The sequence below is a fragment of the Hemiscyllium ocellatum genome, chromosome 18 (genome assembly GCF_020745735.1).
Source record: "Hemiscyllium ocellatum isolate sHemOce1 chromosome 18, sHemOce1.pat.X.cur, whole genome shotgun sequence".
Taxonomy (NCBI): Eukaryota; Metazoa; Chordata; class Chondrichthyes; order Orectolobiformes; family Hemiscylliidae; genus Hemiscyllium; species Hemiscyllium ocellatum.
This window is the reverse complement of record NC_083418.1, coordinates 36086938-36108645: the sequence shown is the minus strand read 5'-3', so window position 1 is coordinate 36108645 and position 21708 is coordinate 36086938. Positions and strand designations below refer to the sequence as shown.

The 21708-nt window shown below is 39.6% G+C and overlaps 1 protein-coding gene across 3 annotated transcripts in view; it reads left to right on the top strand.

The window, feature by feature from the left end:
• Positions 1-21708, top strand: part of lsp1a (lymphocyte specific protein 1 a) — a 328974-nt gene that overhangs the window by 266292 nt on the left and 40974 nt on the right. For 2 of the 3 annotated variants that reach the window (XM_060838859.1, XM_060838861.1), the window contains exons 7-10: positions 10766-10807; positions 13061-13104; positions 14459-14540; positions 19814-19945. In XM_060838859.1, coding sequence (XP_060694842.1) covers positions 10766-10807; positions 13061-13104; positions 14459-14540; positions 19814-19945 — 300 coding nt within the window. The remainder of the gene's footprint in view (positions 1-10765; positions 10808-13060; positions 13105-14458; positions 14541-19813; positions 19946-21708) is intronic. The other variant, XM_060838862.1, reaches the window with a different exon arrangement.

Sequence of the window (21708 nt, the reverse complement as noted above, 5' to 3'; positions counted from 1 at the left end):
TGCAGGAAAAGTGCTAATTGAAACTGTCAGCAGATTTGTGAAGAGGACCTGACAAAAGGAGCTATCAAGCTGTCAAAGTGTTTCAAAGTTCTGCCCCCTTAATCTTTGGGAGAAAAATGTAATTACTTGCTATTTTACGCTGCCTGCTGAAACAAACCACAAGGGTTTTCATTCCTTGGTTACTGCTGCATGATTGATTCCGCAACTACCTATTATCATACTAGGATGTCTACCATTTCACGGTTTATTTGGCAGATACAAGTAGCTATAGACTCTTTGAAACAGGACAATAATTGAATTCCAATGCTTGTTGTTAAAAGGAATACTGCATTTGAAATGTTTGTTTCAATGAAGCATTACATATTTGAAAGAATGTAAGTAAATAATTTTGTGAATGACATTTTTTTTTCAATATGCAATGCACACTTAGAACATGATTGCATAGACCTTCATTTTATCTCTCTGTGGGGTCGGTCTGTGGTGGATATTAGGTGAGTTGGCATGGTAGGGGTAAAGGAAAGAAAAATAGGTAGTGAGGGAAATGTTGATCTGAGTTGGCACTGTTGGTATGAGGGCTATAAAGGACCTTTGTGCTGGGTAGTTGGACATAAAATGCCCTGGAGGGTGAGATTGGCTATAGGGAGTGTGGGTGCATGGAATAGGCTGGAAAAATGGAGCATTGGGAGTGTCTGAGAGAGTTGAAGGATTGTGAGCGGTGAGGACAGAAGAGATTTATATTGTATTTTTTCTCCTAAAATTTTGAATTCCACACTGGAACACTGGGTCAGGCCCTCCACGGTCTACCTCAGCATTCGGCATCTCAGCTCTCAGTCTGGGACACCAGCCCGACTACTTAGTTTCTAATGTAGCCCATGCAGACCGAAAGTCCAATGTCAGGACAGCTATTTTTAGAAGTAGGTTCGCAGGTCCAAGATTTTTCTTATCTCTGCAGGCCAATCTGCAAATAAAAATTCAGGCCATTGCATTTTCAAAGTGATCTCCATTTGCAAAGATGGGTACCATCATACTTTGTTTCCTGCTTGTGATGAATTAGGATCCTTTCACTTAATAGAATTTGTCTTTCATTTGTGGAATTTGTCAGTATTGTTTAGACCCACAGTTTAATAGCCTACTTTACAAAAGTGAGGCGTGATGATGCGTGGACTCACTGATAGGCACTTTGGAGTCATCAAATCAATGATGAAATAAACACCCATTTATATTGATGGGTTTTCTGTCTTGTGGAAAAATGTACATGATACAATATGAACAGTTTTGCTGTTCAGACAAAAGTGTAACCTATCTACTAATTGCTACACAAGGATGCCCTGCAGAAATGATTTGGTTAACTTTCCATTTTCTGTCTTTGACTATGAGAATACTTGCTTGTATCTTTCCAGTAGTTGAGATGATGGAGGTCAGGAAGTCAGCATGTTTGACTTAACAGATAAGATTTGCACAGAATCTGTCATAGAGATCAATTTTGTAGACTACCAGGTTAAATTTTGCCCCTCTCTGACCTGTTATAGTCTGACTCTACCATGAAGATTTTACTTCTGTTTGAATTAGATATTGTAGGTTGGTAGGTTTTCCAATTTGGTTAGTTTGGGTCTGATGACCTCATTCAAAATTATAAAATATTGCAATGATGTTTTACCTACAAGTGACAGTTAGAAAATCAGTACTTCCTTTCAATAACATAGTTTAGCCCTTTAAGCTCAAGTGCTTTCAGCTCAATTTAACAATGTTCCGGATGTGCTTTGCCGTGTTTCAGTGCGCAGCTTGAACAAATAAAAGTTACATTTCAGTTTGAGGGCTGTGTTCCTGTTTTAAGGAAGAGGTTGTTTGCTTTGTGAGTTGCCTGGACAGCAGGGAGCACCTGTTTCCTGCTTCCTGACTCCACTTTCCATTCCCCATATGGACAAAGTCATTTGCACAAATAGTCGATTTCCTCAGTTGTCATACCTAAAGTCCTGTAACATGACACTGCAGATAATATAGTATATTGAATCGTACCTGTACTTCTTTTAAAAAAACTTTATAAATAGTTAATTGATTATTCTTTGCAATAATGAACACTGCAGCTGTCTGTATAAGCCCCCATCAGTATTCCTTTAAAATATCTGGTACAGTGGTTCCCCTTATTTTGTCTGAGTGAATTGGATTTCCTGTACACAGCACAGTAAGATTAGGTGGGAGAGTTGTACCTAGGAATGTAGTGGGTAACTATGCTGAGGTACAGATGAATGGTACACTGGAATGGAGTGGCTAAATCTTGTTCTGTATGTCTGTGCTTGATTTTTCTGGAATGCATTTAATTAATGTGAAAAGTCATAATTTCTTTTTAAGAGTCGTCATTGAATCCTATTCAGTTTCCTTTACCCATATTCTGAGTGCAGATCAACCAACAGGCCATGCCACACAGCAAAAAATTTGCACTTTTATTCTCTTGGCATTGTCATGTATGGAACGTCATAAAAATTACCTCCCATTTAATGGGTGCAGATTCATTTTTAAATCATTAACACTGCAAATTCACTGGGTATGAGTTTTCTGATCTCTGATCACCTGCTATTGTTTAACATAAGGTGCAGAAAGAAAGTAAAGAAGGGGAAAATCAGTCAATGTTGTTATTCCAATTACTATCCAGTGATTTTGTTGAAAGTGGTTTGTTATTAAGTAAGGATTTTGTCAATGGTGAAATCAATTACTGATACCAACCATACATATCTGTGAAGAATACTGGGACAAAGTATACCAGGGTGATTGCTTCATTGAAAACAGTAGCCTTCATTGTAACTGAGACCAAGATTGTTATAGGCGGCGTGATATTCAAGACAAATGATGAGCATATGTGCTAAGATCGAGAGAGACTTTGAATCCCAGGTATCTTTTTGCCGAGTTAAGATTGAACTCCTGAATCACGCATGGGCTGGAGCCCAGCCTGCATGTTCAAAATACCCACTGCAAATGTAAAATTATCTAATGATGAGCATCCTTGATACCTACAGTTTTTTTAAAAATTGTAGTTACTCAAGATCAGGGCTCTCCATTTCACTCCTACTTCTGTTTCTTTCCTCACCTACTTTCCAACAGAATTAGCAATGTCAAAATCAGTAGCAGAGAGTTGCACTATCAATGAGTAGAAAATGAATTGGTAAAAAATTTGTATCTTAATGTTATATAGAATAGTAGGATCAATATACAGGCTCAGGAAGGATAATTGTGACTTATAAGGTCAGTCCCAATTAACTGAGAACATTTTTGTCCCTCCAGTTTGTCACTGTTTCGTAAAAGTTAACATTAGCAAACAGACTGCAGAAGAATGGGTCGTGTTTTTTTCAGGAGTTTACACTTGTTTTAGGCTATTACTAAGAAAAAGAAAATGAAACATGACATTTATGGAAAAAAATACAGCTGCAAAAAACAGGGACACACCATCAAATTCTCATTGATAGTTGTCAATCCTTTATCTGTATATGAGCTGGTGAGATTACCATGTCTGTGATTGAAATGGAAAGCACTGACAGCTTGCTGCTGCACACAGCAGCAATCTGCATAGTATCAGTTGTAGCATTAGCTTAAAGTACAAGATTATCTGAGCAGATCAGTGTACACAAAGCAATTTTCAGGCTGGAAATCAACTCCGTCTGCAAATAATTAACCTTTTTTTAAAAATCATTTTTTTTTGTTCCAAGAAGAATTAATATGAGTGCACCATTGCAGTTACTGGACTGAAACATTTTGTACAATCCAATGCGTAAGGAGGGATTTTACTCAAACGGATGACTAAACGACAACAAAATGACTCGATTGCAAAGAAAATACCAAGCAAAGTACAAGTATCAAAATGGCTCCTTAGCACAAGTACATTCCAATGTTAATCCTGTGGATTGATTAGCGATTGACTGGTCAGCAGCTCATTTTGCTTGATAAGGATTGATGGAAATTAGGGACAATTTTTTGCTATGAGGAATTTTATTTAATAACTTATGACAGAATATCTCACTTCCAGAAGTAGGAGTGAAATGGAGAGCCCTGATCTTGAGTAACTACAATTTTTTTAAAAAAACTGTAGGTATCAAGGATGGTGTGGATGAACAAGTGAGCTGGCTCTGGGCAGAGACTACTTCCATTGTGCTGTTATACACAGCCACAGCCAAGGATGATGATACAGTCTTAACAGTTTAGACTTGTGTTGGTAGAAGAAACATTCTTAAACAAAGTAAAAATGAGATTCTGCATTCTATACACAAGGTATTGAATATTAAAAATGAGAAGGCGATATTGAATTTGTCCAAGATTTTGCTAAGGCTACATATGAGAACATTGACTGTAATTTTAGCCATCTGATAGGAGGACGGCATTCATGCCAAGAGTGAGCAATTGCCAAGTACAAAACGCTGGCAAGAAACATTTCCTTCAGAGAAATTTAATGAGGGGTCTGTTGGATGTGTTTGAAATTACGATATCTTTGACAGAGTGAACAATTTCAACCAGTTGAAAAATTAATAACAAGAGGATTAAATTCTGTATTTCTCAGTTTTGCAGAAGTCAAAAGAGCTTGGGCTATTCAATGACTAAAATGTGAAAAAGGTAAATCATAAAGATAATTGACAGGCCGTCTCCAATCATCCATGGGATGTGGCTAGCTAGGTAGTACACATTGCTGCTACTCAGTGTTAATGTGGAAGGAAGTTGATGTGGTGTCAATCAAGGGGTTACTTTATTATGAATGATGTCAAGCTTCAAATATTGTTGGAGCTGTATCCATCTGGACAAGTGGGAAGTATTCCTTCACATTCCTGACTTGGATCTTGTGGATGGTGGGAAGGTGAAGTTACTTGCTATAGACATCCTAGCCTCTGACCATCATTTGAAATCACAATATTTATTTGGCTAGTCCAATTCATTTTCTGGTAACCCCTCAGGATGTTGATAGTGTGAGTGTCACTAGTAGAGTGGTAAAGTTATTTAATATCAAGGGATGATAGTCAAATTCTGTCTGTTGGAGTTAATTATTTCTTGGTACGAGTGGTATGAATGTTAGTTGCTACCCGTCAGCCTAGATAGTGTCCCAGTTTTGCTGCATTTGGACTGTCACTATCTTGAGGAGTCATGAGCAGTGCTGAACCCCTTCACTTATGACGGAGGGAAAGTCGTGATGAAGCAGTCGAAAGGTTTTGGGCCTAGGACGCAAGGCCAGGGATCTCCTGCAGAGCTGTTCTGGATCTGAGATAACTGAACTTCAACAACCGTAACAATTTTCTTCTGAGCCAGGTATGACTCCAACGAGCAGACTTTTCTCCTGATGCCCATTGATTCAAATGTTGCTAGGTCCCTTGATATCCCCTTGACATTTACTCTGATCAGTTATTCTGTCTCTGAACCATTTGAACACCTTGATTAAATTCAAGGTTAATTGTACATATAATCCAATGAATTTGTTGAGAGATGAGAGCAAGGACCAGAGGGCTGCTGGGAAAGTGAGTGAAACTGTTTTATTTGGGTAGCAGCTGAACTTGCAACCCTACACGTGTAGTGTCTTCCATACCCCGTCCTCCTCTAACCAAAAAAAAGGAACTCTTTGGTGAGTTGATCAGATAAGGTTTTTCTATTTCTTTTTTAATGAGTGATTTGGTGAAAACTTTCCCCTTTCATTTATCTAAGCTAAGACTAAAGTTAAATTTAAAGTTAAAAATGGCAGGAGATCTCAGACCTATGTTATGCTCCTCTTGCTCAATGTGGGAGCTCAGGGATACAGCTGATGTCCCTGCCTCCTGCACATGCAGGAGGTGTGTCCAGTTGCAGCTCTTGTTTGACTGCATGACAGCTGTGGAGCTGCAGATGGATTCACTTTGGAGCATCTGCGATGTTGAGGGGCACGTGGATAGCACGTTTAGTAAATTGGTCATGCCGCAGCTTAAGATTGCTGAAGGAGAAAGGGAATAGGTGACCAAAAGGCATAGATAGAGCAGGAAGGCAATGCAGGCATCCCCTGCAGCCATCTCCCTCCAAAGCAAGTATACCATTTTAGATTCTGTTGGGGGAGATGGCTCACCATGGGAAGGCAGCAGTAGCCAGGTTCATGGCACCGTAGCTGGTTCTGATTTACAGAAGGGCGGGAAAAAGAGAGGAAGGGCTATAGTCATAGGGGATTCCATTGTAAGGGGAGTAGATAGGCAGTTCTGTGGTCAAAAACGAGACTCCCGAATGGTATGTTGCCTCGCAGGTGCATGGGTCAGGAGTGCCTCGGATCGGCTACAGAACATTCTCAAGGGGAAGAATGAACAGCCAGTTGTCATGGTGCATATAGACACAAACGATATAGGTAAAAAAACGGGATGATGTCCTACAAGCAGAATTTAGGAAGTTAGGAGCCAAATTAAAAAGTAGGGCCTCAGAGATAGTAATCATAGGATTGCTACTAGTGGTACATGCTAGTCAGAGTAGGAATGATAGAATAATCAGGATGAATGCGTGGCTTGAGAGATGGTCCAGGAGAGAGGGGTTCAGATTTTTGGGACATTGGGACTGGTTCTGGGGGAGGTGAGACCATTACAAGTTGGACAGTTTCCACCTGGGCCAGACTGGAACCAATATCCTTGGGGAAAAAGTGAGGTCTGCAGATGCTGGAGATCAGAGCTGAAAATGTGTTGCTGGAAAAGCGCAGCATGTCAGGCAGCATCCAAGGAGCAGGAAATTCGACATTTCGGGCATAAGCCTTTCATCAGGAAGGGCTTATGCCCGAAACGTCGAATTTCCTGCTCCTTGGATGCTGCCTGACCTGCTGTGCTTTTCCAGCAACACATTTTCAGCCAATATCCTTGGGGGTGATTTTGCTAACACTGTTGGGGAGGGTTTAAACTAATGTGGCAGGGGTTTGGGAACCAAATGAGGTTAGAGGACAGTTAGGAAGCAGTAACTAAAGCCCATAAGGTACTAGATAATGAAGTCAGCGAGACTAAGGGGAAAAAGAGGCATGGAGCAGATGATGAATGCAAAGAGATTGGTGGTCTGAGGTGCATTTGTTTTAATGCCTGAAGTGTAGTAGGTAAGGCAGCTGAACTTAGGACTTGGATTAGTACCTGGGAACATGATGTTATTACTATTACTGAGAATTGGTTGAGGGAAAGGCATGATTGCTAGTTAAACACCCCAGGATATCAATGGTTCAGACGAGACAGAGTGGGAGACAAAAGGGGTGGTGGAGTTGCATTACTGGTCAAATAAGATATCACAGTTGTGCTGAAGGAAAGCACAATGAAAGACTTGAGCAGTGAGGCAATATGGGCAGAGCTCAGAAACAGGAAGGATGTGGTAACAATGTTGGGGGTGTACTACAGGTCCCCCCAACAGCAAACTTGAGATACATGCACACAGTTCTGGTCACCACGTTACTAAAAAACTGTGGATGCTTTGGAGAGGGTGCAGAGGAGGTTCACCAGGATGTTGCCTAGTATGGAGGGCGCTAGCTATGAAGAGAGGTTGAATAGATTGGGATTATTTTCATTAGAAAGACTGAGGTTGAGTGGGGGTGACCTGATTGAGGTCTACAAAATAGTGAGAGGTATAGACAGGGTGGATAGCAAGAAGCTTTTTCCCACAGTGCAGAACTCAATTACTAGGGGTCACAAATTCACATTAGAGGGAAAGGTTTAGGGGAGATATGTGTAGAAAGCTCTTTACACAGAGGGTGATGGGGACCTGGAACGCTTGCCAGCAGACGTGGTAGAGGTGGGAACAATAACGTCATTTAAGATGTATTTTGACAGATATCTGAATGGGTAGTGAGCAAAGGTACAGATCCTTAGAAAATAGGCGACCGGTTTAGAAAGGCACAGGTTTGGAGGGCCGAAGGGCCTGTTCCTGTGCTGTAATTTTCTTTGTTCTTTGAGTTGCTTAATTTGGTCTCAGCATGCAACTCATTCCTATGATTTTATACATAACATTCGTTTATTGCTTCAGGGAGGAACAAATAGCAGCGCAAGAAAACCTAAGGTCATTTTAACATACAAGATGTACCAGATATCTTAAAGCAATGATGGAATACCAGGTATCTTCTCATTCAGAAGGATACCTTAAAGTAAAATCACAGCACAAAATAGACCTGCATTTCTCCAGATCATTATTTACTTGATATTATGGTTTCATTAGAACTCCTTTCTTAATGAAAGACCAATGATAACAAATCGACTCTGGCCTTGACAAATTGTGAAACAGGATGTTGTGAAGTTATGATTACTCCTTTTACAGCTTTCGGGTAGGATTTCAACAGGACCCTATATCATTTCAGCCTGTATGCAGTCTGTTGGAGTGAGCATGTAGTTTGGTCCTATGTCTTATGTCCAATCAGAAGCAGCAGAAGAAATCATCTTGCTTTGTGGCACATTGGCTTCTGTTTGATAAATTATTCCTATTTCCTATGGAGAGAAGGCAGGGGAAACACAGTATCACAGGAACCCAAAGCAAACAGAGGTTTATTGATACTAATGGCAAAACTTTTTTCTTATTTTTTAACAAAATAATTTCCTGCCTGACAGCGAGCTTGCTTGACAACTTGTTGGGCTCAGGGTGCGAGGCGACACCAGGTTGTGCAGCCAAAACCTTGTGATTAGCAAAGGAAAGACGGGCAGAACTTGAATTGAGGACATGGAGGAGAGGTTACACGATAAACTTGAGTTTGGATGTTGAGATCAGGTCTTGAATTTCTTCAAGGAAGAGTTAAATAGATTTTTAGTAAGTAAGAGATTCGAGGGTTTTAGAGGGTATGGAATAAGGATGTAAGAGTCCCAAAGGATTAATGCTTTAAGCACTGCCCAATATGATGATGTCACTTATACATGGATGGATCTGGATCTGCTCATCAGCTTTGCATCTGGAAAAAGTAACACTTGAAATAGAGGTCTCCTTCATGTTCTCACAGCAATGTCTACCACACCAATTTGCTATCGTGCAATACACTACGTTTTGTTTAAGATGAGAACCTCTTCTCATTAGACAGCCAAGTCGTATTCCTTGACTGTACTGGACCATGCAGGCCGTGTGGATCACTACCAGGAAAGAGAATGGTGGCAACAAATTAGCAAATGGATCTTACAACACTATGGTAAGGGTTAATCTTACAACAGTGGGCATTCGGGAAAGTGGAGCCCAGATCAACCACTACTGAATGATAGAACCAGTTTGAAGTATGAAATGGTCTTCTCCTGCTCCTAAGTCCTACGTGCTTATGTTTACAAATGTCTGAGCAAGGAATTTGGGCAAAGACGGATGACTGAAATAGGCAGAAAGGAGGCCAAATGTTTACTTCTCATACCTGTGTAGTGTTGGAAAGTGGACATGCATCAATTTTGGAGAGCACTTGTCCTGCCCAAGAAGGAGCTTGTTATTAATAATCTCAGTGTGTGTAGCAAGGGTTCATGGTCTGGGGGTTGAAAACAGAAACTGAGGAGTATATCATCTACTTCTCTGTTCTCTCCCTGTTTGCAAGGTGGATTGCTGGAATTCAGCCAAGAAGGAAGCAAGCTGATTTATTGCAAAAGCGAGGTGGAAATAAATTAGGCAGGAGCAAAAGAACCACTAACCTGATGGAAACAAATTCAAGGTTTATTGAGCCTAGCCATAACACCTTTTTAGCACCTTGTTCAGTCCAGATGTGCCGATGTAACCATGTGTTAGAGGTTTTTTGCTCATTGAACACTGTATCAGCTGCGGGCATGTGGGGTTTTGAGGTTTCTTTAGTTGCTGTAAAATATAGTAACATGTGGCTGTATGATGTACTAGCTGAGAATCATTCATTAATGGAATGAAAAATGTAACTGGCAACACATCAGTTGCTCAGTGACGACCTATTGCAACAAACCCAACCACCAGTTGAGTAACTTGTGTTATTCAGTTAGTTATTGCCTTTTTTTTCATTGCAATATTTTTGAGTAAGTTTCTTCTTTTATTCTGTCATTTAGTTCCCTATCTTTTACTTGCTACAGTGGCACCTATGTAGTGTAGAGTTTGGTGCATGTCGTTTTTTTAGGTTGCTGCCAAAACGCTTAGTTAACTGCTTTGAAAATGTCAGAGATCATTCATGCATGACTCAAAACTTTAATCTCCTTTCTGTTTGACCGCAAAATGCTGCAGTTTTCACCCAAGCCTCCTATCTCAACATGACTCAAATGAGGAACTGAGCAGTTTGGTATACAAAATTTTATCCAACTGCATACTAACCAGACAGTCCTGCTGCCCCACCCATACCGTGTTTAGCATCCGTTTAAATGAGTCATGATTTGACATCATCATAATCTGATTTACAGAATGCTCTGTAATCTGTACTTGTTTCATAGGCTGAGGATTTAAAAAGAGTTGCAAGTATAACCCATCCTTTGTAACCAGTGTCTGTGAAGATTTATCCAGCTTTGGCTGAATGCAGTCAGGCAAAAAAAATACTTCTCTTCGTTTTTGCAAGTACCCTGTTTAAAAGATGCTCAAACACTTAAATCATGACAATGTTCAGGCACCCCAGTGAAAATTGCCTCAGTTTGAAAGAGACAGTCCTGCCAGCTGGTGGTTATTCCAAGTTGCCATGTCTCTGTGTTTTTCCAGCTCACAAAGGACATAAGCATTATAATACTGAATTCTCTGTGGTGAGGTTCTTGTAACTCTTTGCCAATAATACTAACCAAACTTGTTCTTTGGGCTGGTGGCTGTTTTTCTACCTTTTTTTTGTCATGGCCTTCCTATCTCCTATCGCCTGTGTCTGTAATTTCAGAATGAGTATGACGAGGGGATGACGCCAGAAACAACTTGCTTGGTGAGTCAATCAAATGCACTAAATACGAATGAAGCACTAGACCAACAATTCTGCTTAACCTCTTCTGTAATTACTTCATTTCTTCTCCCCAAATTGCTCAAAGTTCCAATGAACACGTAATGGGTGAAAGAAATGGCCTTAATCTGCCAATGAAGCCTTTGCCATCATCTATGTAAATATCAGCCATCATCTTGGACCAATCTACTAAATAGCATTTAATTACTTTGTAATCTCAATAAAGCAGCCAATCTTTGAGTTGCAGCTAACTAAATTGACTAAATTTCCAAGGCTGATATGGTTCATTTCATACTTGCTTTAGTTATGTTGAATGTGATTCCCTGATGTCCTCCACAGTTCTGACTCAGAACAGCTAAATCAACACAATATAAGTGGTTACTAGGACATTTCTGGCCCAGAGCACTCAATTAACTCAGCATATCATTGTCTGATATATTTTTCTTTCTTAGTGAAAAGGTGCCTTGCTATTGCTCTGTTGGCTCAGACCAATGCACTTAGTGCAGATCAGAAATCAGACCGTAGAATTTTGTGTTCTTTTGTGACCATGTTTTACTCGGCTTCTGACCAACAGCAATCTATCTCCAAATTCCAACTGCAGGGACATAATGGAACATCTCAAAAGACAGGAAGGTTCAACTAGCCTGGCACTAATCATTGCTTGGTGTATAATGCTTAAGTATCCTGGTGAAATAATGTTCAAATTCCAACAGAAGTTCCTGTTCCATCTTGCATGAATTTACTTTTTTGTTTTCTCGTCTTGTTTCTGATACCAGCTCTTGATGTGGCTATGTCAACAGTTAGAGTTCCTAAATGCCGTACTGCACCTCTGCAGCATTCAATTTACATTTTTTTTAATGCAGCATTTTAATTTTTATCTCCACGAGACCAATTGCACCATTTAAATGAATATTTTGAATCTGTCCAGATTATTTTGTGGTTTAACTTTATTCAAGTACCCAGATATCTTGCACGCCATTTGTGCTGGTTGCAGTGCTCGTATCCCACAATGTTACCTCCTGGAACAGTCCTGCAGAAATGGACAAAAATAGAACAGGAACAATAAGAAGTTTAGTAGATTTAAGTCCCTGGGCCAATCGCTTGGTCTCCACCAGTCTCCTGCCTGATTTGGTGGAAAGCTGTGGCATGCAGGATGGAGTACAATTTTAGGAAACCAGAGGTCACAATCACAGGCCAGAAATGGTCAATCAGGTGACAGATTTGTACGGACGTAGTGGGACGGTCGGGTGGGGAAGACCGATTTGCATATTTACATATGGAAATTGTTAGTTTCTGGGGAAATCCCACTCATCGGCTGCAAGTTAAGATTGTAACCTACAAAATCAGGAAGTTTGTCTTTTAATTACCCATCACTAAACATGGCGTATCTGCACTTTTCCCTCCAGAGAATTGTTTAATGATGGTGTTAAGAAAGTTGGCCTCATCATTTTACATTCTTTTAAAATTTAAGTCATTAAGATTACTTAGTTAAAATATCTTTTACATTGTTTTTGTTTAATTTTATAATCGTTTAACAAACTAGATGAAGACCTTGAACCACTGACTGAGTTCTGGACAGAAGTAATGACTCTGACCTTGGGAGGAAGCTGGCTGAATTGACAGTGTAGCACAATTGCTAAAGCACCCCTGACTTAGCACCAACAGTGTTTTAGTTCAACTCCCTTGTAACTGGTTAGATCTAATAAATTATTTGTTCCTTCATCTGATACTAAAATTAGCACTTAAGCCTTTAATTACAGTCTTCCACATTGCAAAAAACAAAGCAAACCTATCGTGTATTGTAAGGAAGCAGACTGCAGCTTTCATCATTAACAATGGTTCCCTATGTTTATGTTTATTTGGAAGAAAAGCTTATGCTTTTTATCTGAAAAAAGCTTCGATAAGCAACATAAGCTGGTTGCTAGTACTCCATTAAAATATATTCCAACAAATAGCTTCTAATGCTGTGGATATAATTTATTTATGGACAATTTGACACTTTTGCAAAAACTTATAATTTGTCACTTAATTCACTCTGAGACTTTCTGTTTCTTCTCTTGAGTCATCTTGTTTAATGACATTATGTTGAATTCAGCCAGAGGGATATCCATGGTAACAGCAAATGAGTACCATAATCCGATTCACAGGATGAAAAGCCTCGGCTTAAGTCAAAGTTGGCAAGAAAGCTTGTGTTGCATTTAAACTGAGACAAAACTCTGCTGTCTTTCTGCTTTCCAGATTAGTGAAAGAACAGAATCGTTGAACCGCTCGCTGAAGAAGAGGTGAGAAAAGTTGCTGCAGCAACACTGTTCCTCAGATCATTCTGTTTATCCACAATTTAATTTGCCTTCACTCTCTCAGCTCTTGTTTCTCAGCTTATCCTCCAGTGCTTCTTCCTGCTCGGATATTCCACCGGATCTGATCTCTGACAAGGTCATTGGCAATCACTTGCTTGGATCCTTCACAACCTAATTTTCCTTTGCACGCTTTAATTTTCACATCCATCTGTTTAACTGGAAAATACACATCTCCTACAGTACCCCAATTGATCAAACTTTGATCCTTTGTTTACCTAGGTACCCTGCAATTGCTAACTCATTCTCTTTCCTTCACCTTTAATGCCCTTGCCTCTGCCTAAACTTCAACCTATCAGGATCATTCCACTGACAAAGTTCCAAGTTTGTTCTGTCAAGTCTGAAGCACTGGGGGCAAGATCTTGAATAACCCTACATGAAAATGACTTGTTCATCTGTTGATGAGATTACTACCACACGTCAGCTCTACCAAGCCTTGTTCTCTTCCAGTATTACTGGCCATGCTCTAGAATCATTCCAGCATAAAAATAATACAATTATGTCTTGTCATCTATGTCCAACTGCTGCTTAACATAGCCTCTCCTGCCTCCACTACACTCTTCTCCGATCATGTATTTATTTTGTCAATCAAGAAGTCAGATATTGTGCAACCTCTCCTGCTTCTCTGTCCTTCTTTCATAGCAAGTCAAATTGTCTGCATCTCCTCTCAGCTCTCGACCTTTACATTTTTCTCTCATTTCTATCCCTGTTTCCCCCTTACAATCTTTTAGAGGCTCAGATAACCTATAAGAGAGTCTTCCTATTCTCTCAAATCCATTTCCATTAACCTCATGATTAACCAACTGTCTTTGTGCACAATTATCCTTTCTTCCCTGAGTTGACCTCTTTATTTCTGTAATTATATCTTATATATTTGCTACATATATCCATTTATTGGTAATTGTGATATAAGCCATCAACGGTCCATGCTTCAAAAATTCCTCCCCAGACTTGACCATCTCCATTTTTCTCATAGCTATATTGAAAACCTGAGATTTTATCACAGGTCAATCCTCCTTCGTTGAGGTTTGATTTGTTGTCCATGTTTCTTCTTACCTCTTGAAGCACTTTGTGATTTTTCTTTTCCTGCATCAAAGATATCATTTCAAGTGAATGTTTTTTTTTGCATAAACGTGTAATTGTCCTAATGCTTCTGAATAGGATCCCTCTATCCTGCTAAAAGTTGGAAGAATGCATTTCCTTATGATGTTTCAATGTGTAACTTTTCAAAGCAGTGTTTTGAAAACATAATTTTAGTTAACTTGTGTCTTTTAAATCACAGTAACAGCATTAAAAAGTCCCAGCCCATAACTAACATATCAAAGATTGATGAACGATTGGAACAGTATACCAGTGCCATTGAGGTAAACCAATTTTCTCACTGTATAGCTGCAGGCAAACACATTGATTGTCACACACAGACCTTGTTCACTTAGAATGGAATTGTTGCAAGAATCATAGATGTATGTCTTGCCTTGTCCTTTTGGAAAGCCCCCTAGTGTAGGTTGGATAGGTACATGACCATCACCTGACTGGCCTTTCCTGTCACTGGATGACCAAGGCTTGTGATTTAGACAAGAAAACCTGTCATTGTTCTTACTTTAGAGTCCCTCCCTTCCAAAAGATAATTCTCAGATTCCACAGTGACGACAGTTGCAATTATTGACCTAACTTCTATGATTCAATGCCATAAGGAGCTAAGGCTATTTAGTTATCAATATTTGGGGTGGCGCACAGTGGCTTAGTAGTTAGCACTGCTGCCTCACAGCACCAGGAACCCAGGTTCGATTCCACCCTCGGGTGACTGTCTGTGTGGAGTTTGCACATTCTCCAAGTGTCTGCGTGGGTTTCCTTTGGGTGCTTCGGTTTGCTCTCTGTCTAAAAATGTGTTGATGTTGTTTTTCTAACAAAGATGTTAGGTGGATTGATCATACCTAATTGCCCAGAAGGGCCAGAATGGGAAGACTAAGTGGAATAGCCATAGGAAATACAGATTACGAGGATAGGGTAAAGGATGGTGGATCTGGTTGAGATGCTATTCGGAGGGTCGGTGTGGACTTGATTGGCTGAATGGCCTTCTACACTGTTGGGATTCTATGAATATATAAGAACTCAATAAAAGAGCAGTGTTTCGAAATGAGATCACCAAGGCCAGAAAGCTGAATAAATTCCACTCTCTTCACTCCTCAGCTCGTTATAACAGGTTTTGAAAATATGCACATTTGTCAGTTCAATATATATTTGACCATCCCAAACGAAACTAGTTCCACTTACCAGCATTTGGCCCATATCCCTCAAAACTTTCCTATTGATGTACCTATTCGAACGCCTTTTAACTGTCATAACTGTACCTGCATTTACCACTTCATCTGGCAATTCATTCCACATGCAAACCACCTGCTGTGTGGAAAAAGTTGCCCCTCAGGTCCCTTTTAAATCTTTATCCTCTCACCTTAAAAATATATCCTTTAGTTTTGAACTCATCCACTCTACTGAAAACACATTTACTATTCACCTTATCCATGCTGCTCATGATTTTATAAACCTCCATAACGTTAACCCTCAACCTCCTAGACTCCAGTGGGAAAGTGTCCCAGCCTATCCTTCTAACTCAAACGCTGCAGTACTGGTAAAATCCTGGTAAATCTTTTCTGAATCCTCTTCAATTTAATAATATCCTTCCTTTGGCAGGGCAACCAGAACTGTACACAGAACTCCAAAAATGGTCTCACCAACCTCCTCAACATGATGTCCCAATTTCTATATTTAATGGTCTGAGCAGGAACGTGATGCCTCTGCGTTCTCGTTATCTCACTTTTAGAAGTCTCCTCACTTGCCAATCATCCATGTAGCTGTGAACAGGCTACTCCAATCAACTCTTGAAAGTTCCTGCCTCATACCATCAAAATTTGCCTTACTCTAATCAAGAACTTTGCCTTTTATGCAAGGCCTACTATTTTAAACTAATAGAATCATGATCACTGCTCCCACTGTGCTCCCTCACTAACACTTCAGTCACATGCCCTGTCTTATTTCCAAACAGAAGGTCAAGGTTTGCTCCTTCTCTTGGAGGAACATCTACATATTGATAAAGAAAGTTTTCCTGAACACATCTAACAAATTCCTCACTATCCAAGCCTTGAACACTATGGCAGTCCCAGTCTACATTTGGGAAGTTAAAGTCCTCTACGATTACAATGCTATAGTTCTTACATATATCGGAGATCTTTCTGCATATTTGTTCCTTAATTTCCCTCTGATTATTGGGGGTGGGGTGAGGGGTTAGATAGCACAGTCCCATCAAAGTGAGTTCCATCCATATAGCTTCACTGGATAATCCTTCAGAAATATCCTCTCTAAGTACAGCAGTAATATTTTCATTAATCAAAATCTTCTTTCCCCTCCTTTCTTGCCTCTTTTTCTATTCCTTCTGTAGCATCTAAACACCAGAACGTTGAGCTGTCGGTCCTTTCCCTCCTTCAGCCATGTTTCGATAACAGCTATGATGTCCCAGCCCCATGTTCCATACATGTCCTGAGGTCATTTACCTTGCCTGTAAGACGCCCACATTGAAATAAATGCACTTTAATTCTTTGCAGTTATCTTGTTCTCTGACTTGCTCTTCCCTACATTTTTGAATTAACTTGCTCTTTTTTTAAAATTCAGAACCATCCTCATTTGTCTTTTTATTGTGAGTACTATTAGGGATCAACACTCTTTGTCCTTCTCCCATTTCCCCCCCACCCCCCCCCCCCCCCCCACCAACCTAACCCTCCAATAATGTTGTTTTTACCAACGTGTGCAATAACTTCCAGCTTCTCACTCTCTCCTTTGACGATATGCTGCAACTGTTTTTAAATGTCCTTAACCCTTGTACCAGGAAGGCAACATAGCATCCTGGATTCTCGATCATGGCCACAAAATCTACTGTCTGTGCCCCTGACAGTAGAGTTCCCTAGAACAATTTCTTTTTCGAATTTTGACAAACCCTGCTTAACGTAAGATTCATTCATCATGCCCAATATCTGGCTGCGAGACTATTTTCCTATCCTCCTCAATGGTACCCAAAATGGTACATCTGTTTGAGAGAGGAATAGCCACAGGAAACTCCTGAACTACCTTCCTACTTCTACTGACAGTCACCCATCCATCTTACTGAACCCGCAGGTTAACCACTCTCTAAATCTACTAACCATCACACTGTGTCTCCTCTATGCTACTCGGTGACTCTAACTGCCTCTCCAGCAACTCCAAGTGGTCTGATATGAGATGGATCCAAAAACACCACCTGCAGATGTTGTCTCCAGCGACAGTCAACTGTTCCCAAATATCCCACATATGACAGGAGGGACATACCACTCTTATTGACTGCTGTAAATTGCCCTTTAAAATTTGCTCACTTAGATTTGCCTAAGAAGACCCACATTTTTCCAGAATGTTCTCAGTTGTTTTCCAGAATGAATATTGTCTCTTGGAAGTTACATTCATTTTAAAATTCTCTATCGTTGTTGTGTGTTTTAAGCATTTCAATGTGTAACAGGAATAGGAGCTAAGCTGAAGAAACTTTATTGCGTCCTGTTGGTTGTCTTGCTGTTACTGCCTTCTGTAGCAAACAGACAAGTTTATCACCATAGGTTCTTGCAAGAAGATCTTTCAGTCATGTAATAGCTGACAAGGGGCCCATAAAGGGTGTGGTCCATGTTAATTCAGAGGTTTTGGTTTCTTATGATCAAGCTTTCAAGATGCCATTGAAAAGGAGGGCAGGGGTGTCTTCAGCAATTTTTTTCATGTAATGAGTTTCTAGAAGTTTCTTTTTGTCTCTGGCTGTTCCTGCAGATGAGCGATCTGTTGTTTATGTTTGGTTTCTTATTGCAAATCAGTTCCTTCCAGTGTCTAGGCATCCATTTTGTAATGGATCCTGACCATCTTTCAAGTGAGGTGTCTTCTGCAAACTCTTTTTGAAACAGTGTATTGGCTCATTTAAAGGTTGTGATTTCAAGCAAACAACCCAGATTTCAATTCAGTCAGTGGAATTAAAGGTTAATATTCCAGATGTTACATTTTCATGATGGAAGGAGCTGATTTTATTGGTAACAGGTGTCTTCATTTTGCCATGTCAGAAGAGTTAAAATTTCCTCGAATTCCTGCCATCTAAGTGTATCAGTAATATAATCAGATGCTCAAGAGGATCTGAGCCTGATTATTCAAAGGAGTAGAAATCTCCTGTATCTGGATATGAATCAACCTTAATTTGACATAATAGAAGCCTGCTCTGTGCTAGCAGTGCAGACTCTACATGAAATGAACTTGGGTCAGTCTTAAGCTACTTCCTATTAAGGATGGGGTTACAGTTCAAGATCTGCATCTAATTTTTTATTAACTGGGAACCACATTTTTTTGACATTTAGAATACTTTTCATTCTCATGAGGACCCAGAGTATGACATAAAATGTTATGTTCATATAGAAAGTTAGATATTTTGAGTTAGGCTGGCATATTGTTTCTGCAAAGTATAGAATCATAGAATTGTTAAAGCACAGAGGAGGCTGTTCAGCCCATCAAGCTTTTGAAACCCATCTGCAAAAACTGTTTAGTTCATCCCAGTTACCTGTCCTTTCCCTATAAACCAGTAAGTTTTCTTTTCTATCCATTGCTTTTCCAACTTCCTTCTGAAAACAAGCAGAGTTGCCGTTTGACATAGCTTTTCTTTCTATCCAAACACTCAATATCTGATTTGGGCATGTTTGGTGCAAGTCCTGGAGTAAAAAATGTTCCATTTGACTAGTATTAAAAATCCTTGCCTTAGTACATACAAGTCTTAACTAAATTAAAGGACATTAAATTTAACAACTCTTTAGATAAAATGCTGTCTCTGCAGCATCCAAAATACATCCGATGATGATAATTGTAATTTGGCTGATCTTACTTCAGTTACATCACAGTTGGACTCAATATCTTGTCCCAGCCAACACTCTGGCTTAATGTTGATATCTCTGCTGTCATTAATGCAGTTTCCTCACATTGTCAGCTCATTAAACACTGTATTACTAATTTATCCTGATTTGAATTCTCAGATTGGAGTCAACACACTACTCCCCATTAACACAAATCCAACTATAATACCATTAGCATTGGTGTGAATGGGTAAATCCTGAAAACAGATGGAAATAGTTAGAAAAAGGCAAAAGAGGATGTTCAAATGTGTCCTGACCTCTGTATATCCCAAGTGCTTTACACCCAATGAATCACTTATTGAAATGGAGTTGTACATTGACAAGTAATTTCTTTGTAATTCTAAATTACTTGGAAAATTGAAAGTTTATTTCTGAATTGTTGGTGAGCCATTTTTAATTTCCTTTCCAAAGAACTTCACATTGTATTTTTTTCTGTCACAATTTTTTTTCTTCTCCTTTGTCTTCTCTGGTTGGTTTCTGTGATACATTCTAATGATACCAATTGCCTCGTAACTTGCCTGAGAGAGATTGTGTCTGAACCTATGCTGTGAGTATCAATAGATAGAGTAGTAATAGAGTCTTATTATATAGGGATGTTGTATTCATTCTTCGGTGCTTCTTTGTAAATGATGGCTAGTTTGTTTAATAATATTGAATTGTGTCTATCTCAAACGCACACACAGAGCACCACAAAATCACTCAGACACACGTCATTGGACATGCCTAATCTACCGGAGGATGTTGCCACCAAAAAGAACCTATGGGAATCAGGCGATGTTGCAAGCTATTCAGTTGCCAAAGGGACACCATGTAAGGTAAGATACTATATTTGTCACTTCTCCACAAAATTGGACCATCTTCCACAAGTGCACACTCATCTACTTAGCTTGACATATGTAATTGGGTGAACTGGAAACCCAATCTCTCCTGTGACACTGAGTGATGTCTTCCAGCTGAATGTTTAAAATCGAAGTCTGCGTCAGCTGTCCTATCCTGTATCTCCATTAAGTGTCATAACTGACACCACAAAAGGACTTCCTTTTAAAATACCTCTGAGAAAGCTGCTGTGAATGGAAACAAGCAATCTGCTGTTATGTGGGCACTAGATCTCCAATGGAGATCAATATCCAAATTTTAAAAATTCACTTCATTTGAGCATATGTTGTATTACAGATCTGTTGGGAAATGTATCTGGCGCTACAGTTAGTAATGGTAAAAAGACAGCATTTTCCAATGTACTTTCTGTCCTGTGCCTGACTAGGAGTATTTCTCACCCTGGTGCAGTTGGAATGATTTAATACTTACTTGTGTGGTCACATCGTGGATGTGTCTTTCTTGGCCATCACGTCCTGGAGTCAGACTCACACCAGGCCTTCTGGCTCAGAGTGAGGGATGTTAGTGGTTCACCTCAATATTTCCTCATACTTATTCATTAGAAGTAGCAGCAATAAAATATTCAGGCATATCACCACTATCTGTCACCTGTTCCCAAGTTAGCCAAGGAACCATGTTAAGCATTCTTAAACATTCTTAAAATGCTTCCAAGTTCTCTACCACAAATCAGCTGTCCAGTGTTTTATTTGCTGGTTGCCATGCAAGCATTAATCTCCCAAACTGTGGAAAATTTGGGGAAATTGAAAGTTCAGATATTGAGTGTGTAAACCAAATTTTTTATTCATTCAATGTATGTTTTGGGTTCCAGAAGTTTTGAATTATCATTTATTCTAGATGATGCACTATATAAGTATATCAAACAATGTGATAATTCAGTGTGTACTAAAAAAAATCAGTCAAAACTGTGTGCGTCAATCTGGAAAATGAGTTAGAATTCGAAAAATTATGGCTCTTATGGAGATTTGATGAAAGAAGGTTATTGATTTAATTGCTGAAAATAGTTGTCCTAAAGACATTGCCCTGAGGAACTGCTGCAGTGATGTGCTGGGGCTGAGATGGTTGTCGTCCAGCAGCCTTGACTTTAACATTGACTCCAGCCATTGGAGAGTTTTACACCCCTGAATCTTGCTAACATCAGTTCACAAGATGTCATACTTGTTCAGCCACCTGTGTTTAAAATGAAGGGCAATCACTCTCACCTCACCTTTGGAGTTCAGCTCCTTTCTCAATGTTTGCACCACAGTTGTAAAGAAATTGGGAACCAGATTGTGGAGCACAAACTGGGCAATGGTTAACAGATTACTATGGAGAATGAGGTGGTTATTGTTGAATTTAATTTATCCTTTATTGTTATGTACAGGGCATACCTGGTCCACTTTCCACTTCTTAGGGCAAGTATCAGTATTCATATACTGTTCACCTGAACAATTTAACTACAAGTGTGGCTGGTTTTGACTTACAATCTTCATCCCTACTGCTGAGATATTATTGGAGCACATAGCCTTTGCCACATCCAGTATGCTTCGTCACTGACCTCCACCAATACCACATACTGTTGTAGGATCGTTTGAAATGCCAATTAAAACCAGAGACCCCTTTTCTCAAATACCAACTCAGTCTCCATTTAAACCTCCTTTAACCCTTTGGGAATGGTCACTGGGGAGAGTTGCATGCAAAGAGAAAA